General features: G+C 36.4%; 1 protein-coding gene across 1 annotated transcript; it reads left to right on the top strand.

The window, feature by feature from the left end:
- Positions 1-306: 306 nt before the first annotated feature.
- Positions 307-3,073, top strand: LOC121761023 (binding partner of ACD11 1-like). Its single transcript, XM_042156604.1, has 5 exons — positions 307-572; positions 1,267-1,370; positions 1,483-1,558; positions 2,133-2,216; positions 2,292-3,073. The coding sequence occupies exons 1-5, from the start codon at positions 567-569 to the stop codon at positions 2,874-2,876; spliced, it is 855 nt and encodes a 284-aa protein (XP_042012538.1). The 5' UTR covers positions 307-566; the 3' UTR covers positions 2,877-3,073.
- The last annotated feature ends 372 nt before the right edge of the window (positions 3,074-3,445 follow it).

Raw genomic sequence — 3,445 nt, 5'->3', positions numbered from 1 at the left:
AATTATTTAAAAAACACCATACATCTTAGTTACAAACTAGTACAAGTTATTACTTACTACTATTGTTTATACCAAGCTATTTCACATAATATTAGTTTTTAAATATTATTTTAACTATCTATTTGTGTAAGTATGTTTAATTGTTGTGAAAATGGTTAAATATAAAATCGAAGCGTTCACATTTAAATTGCCTTATTTTCCAAAAATAATTTGCCTTGTTTGTGCAGATTTTAATAAACCGTCACCTGAAAAGTTGATATTCCACGCCTATGCGAATCGTGTGACGCCTAAAAACGCGGGTACTCTCCAGTGCGGTTCAGTCCAATTCACTGTGATCCGCCTAAAATTACCCTGCAAAATCAACTTTTTGAGAGTCGCATCTGCAATTTTACTGTAACCGCAAACTGCACACACTTCTTCCTTAATTTCCAAGACTCATAAATTGATCATCAAATATCCAATTCTCTATCTCACACAAACTACTCTCTTCGCACAGTTTACTCCAGTTTATTCACAGATTCAAATTTCTCTCGCATCTCTCCTGTAATCACACACACTCGTAGGCAATGACTGTAAGTATATCCATGGTTTAATTCACTGTTTTGTTTTTTTTTTCATTTTCAGTGTTGTTATTAGACACAAATTTATTGAGTAGCGTTAGATATTTTTTCAGTTTTCTTCTCCCCTGTGGGTTTTTAATAGTAAGTATTTTACCTTGAACAAGATTTAATAAAAATTTAGGTTTCCGTGAATAAGTTTGGTTTCGATTTTGTGATATAGTTAGTTTTTCCTGATTGATTTTCGATTTGTTGAGCTTTTTTTGGTTTTTTCAAATGAGGATATCAATAATTAAACTGAATCGAGGAATTTATATGTCTATTAATTCTCATGGATATAATATTAAACGTTTGATCGACAATAAACGTAATAGATGAGCTGATGACTATATCTGGAACAAGAGCTACTAATCTGAATTTGTACTGTGGCTCAAGACCTAGAGTTCATTTTTTTTCCTCCTGGATTATTGACAATTATGGAAAGTAACATGATGGTTCGAGCTAAGATTCAATTTGTTGTTTTTGTATAAGAATGATTCTATACCTCTCTCTCTCTCTCCATATAACCTTTAGGGGGTTTGAACCAATATTTGGATGTTATTCTATTCAGTTATTTAAGTTGGATGAGATTATTTATCAAGGATAAATCTGTCTAACTTTGAGCTGAAATTGTATATTTGAAAATCCTCTCACTCTTTGTTCATGGCAGACCAGGACTGTGAAAGTGAGCAATGTCTCACTCAGTGCAACAGAACGGAATATCCAGGAGTTCTTTTCCTTCTCTGGGGCGATCCAATATGTTGAAATGAAAAGGTTCGGTCACTGACCCTTAGATTGTTTCTCCTTTATGGTTCGAGTCTTCGATGATTGCTCTATGGTGGTTAGCAATGCTATTTGGACTCATCTATTGCTTGCTTGTTTTCAGTGAAAATGAGAGATCTCAATCTGCGTATGTTACTTTCAACGATGCTCAGGGTGCAGAAACTGCTGTTCTTCTTTCGGTATCCTTCTCAATACTCTCACTCTATCTGTTGTTGATCTTAGGACATAGATGATATGAAACTCTACAAGACTTTTTTCTGCTCATCTGTTAGACTGGGGAGTGGGGTGTTGTTTAGTTTTTGGAAATGAGATGTGTGTGTTATATTTCTGTCAAATCCATACCATTCAGTTTGTAACTGCTCACAAATCCAAACTTTGGACTAACTGCTGGGACCATACTTTTATGTTTTGCCATGATAATTGACATATGGTTTTGGCTGAGCAAGGAGTTGATCATTTTTTATGCCGTAAAAATTTTTAGTATCTTTTTCTTCTTACAGTTGAATATCTTTCCTTTCCTTGATCCTTAAATGTTTAGGTCGATTAAGTGCTTGCCATAGGAAAGTGCATCATAATTCCACCTTTTGTTGCTTTCCTTTCTTTCTACTTGTTACTGAGGTCTGTTTTCCAATTGAATGTTGGTTTATTTCTGTTTATTTGTTATTCTGGTTGAACTATAGAAAGGCGAAATAAAGGAATAAACTCTTGGTTTGTTGTAGAAGGCAGAATTTTAAGGATTCTGATATTTTGCAGGGAGCTACAATAGTGGACCAGTCAGTAACCATTGCTCTTGAACCAAACTATACACTGCCAGCAACAGCAGCAGCAGCAGCTACCGTATGGAAACTTTTGTTTTTTCATTTTTGAAATACAACCTCTTGTGGGGAGTTATTTAACAGCTTTCTTTTACAGGCATCACAAAGTGATAATGCGGGCGGTAGTGTTACTGCTGCTGCACAGAAGGCAGAGGATGTTGTTAGCGGCATGTTAGCCAAGGGTTTTATATTAGGGAAGGACGCACTTAACAGAGCAAAGTCTTTCGATGAGAGACACCAACTCATATCAACTGCTTCAGCCAAAGTAGCATCGCTGGATCAAAAGATTGGACTGAGTGAGAAAATCACTGTTGGAGCGACCATAGTCAACGACAAAGTGAAGGAAGTAGACCAGAAGTTTCAGGTTTCTGAGAAGACTAAGACAGCTTTTGCTGCTGCTGAACAGACTGTGAGTAGCGCAGGAACTGCCATCATGAAAAACCGATACATCCTAACTGGCACTTCATGGGTTGCCGGTGCTTTCAGCCGGGTTCAAAAGGCAGCCGGGGATGTTGGACAGAAAACAATGGAGAAAGTTGCTGAGGAAGAGCAGGGAAGAAATGAAGCTCAAGGTTACACTCAGCTTCACTCATTTGATTCACCAAAAGATGCTCCAACTACAACGCCGACTCCGACTCCAAGCGACAAAAAACCAGACTCTCCAAAGGGTTTGATTCTCTAAATTATATGAGGTGAGAGTAATTTGTGTATATATTATACTCCATGGTTTGCGAGGCTTAAATCGTTTAGCTAAATACTAGCTCTCTGTTTGAATATTTGGTGCTTGCCTTTTGAATAAGATGTGTAATTATAGCTTTATATATACATTGAGGAGAAATTTCGGAATATGGGTTTAAATTCGCTGATCTTTCGAGATAATGGATTCAATTCGCTTACTTTTCGACATATGGGTCCGAGACATGTGAATTTTTCGGAATAAGGGTTTTACACCTTTTTATATTTATTCTCTTCATTTTTCTTATTATTTCCCTTCCAATAATTATAGATTTACTAAACTATCATTTATCTCAATTCCTTAATCCATGTGACAAGAACCGAGAATGCAAACAGACCACTCCATTATGATACAGTAGAGCTCAAGAATGCACTGAAGATGAAACTCGTGCTTGCAAGTAGTCAGCTGAAGCAGAGAAAAATAATCAATTAAGTATAGGTCAGTTTCAATCCTCAGTCGTTAATAGATAGTAGTTTGTACAAACCGTAGAAGGGTCACTATCACAAAAGGCTTCA

The sequence above is a fragment of the Salvia splendens genome, chromosome 13 (genome assembly GCF_004379255.2).
Source record: "Salvia splendens isolate huo1 chromosome 13, SspV2, whole genome shotgun sequence".
NCBI lineage: Eukaryota > Viridiplantae > Streptophyta > Magnoliopsida > Lamiales > Lamiaceae > Salvia > Salvia splendens.
The sequence above is the reverse complement of the archived record's forward strand: the minus strand, read 5'-3'. Positions and strand labels throughout refer to the sequence as shown.

Coding starts and splice junctions, on each gene's coding strand:
- LOC121761023 (XM_042156604.1), top strand. Junction 1,559..2,132: donor AAACTGCTGTTCTTCTTTCG/GTATCCTTCTCA, acceptor GATATTTTGCAG/GGAGCTACAATAGTGGACCA. Junction 2,217..2,291: donor CAGCAGCAGCAGCAGCTACC/GTATGGAAACTT, acceptor TTTCTTTTACAG/GCATCACAAAGTGATAATGC.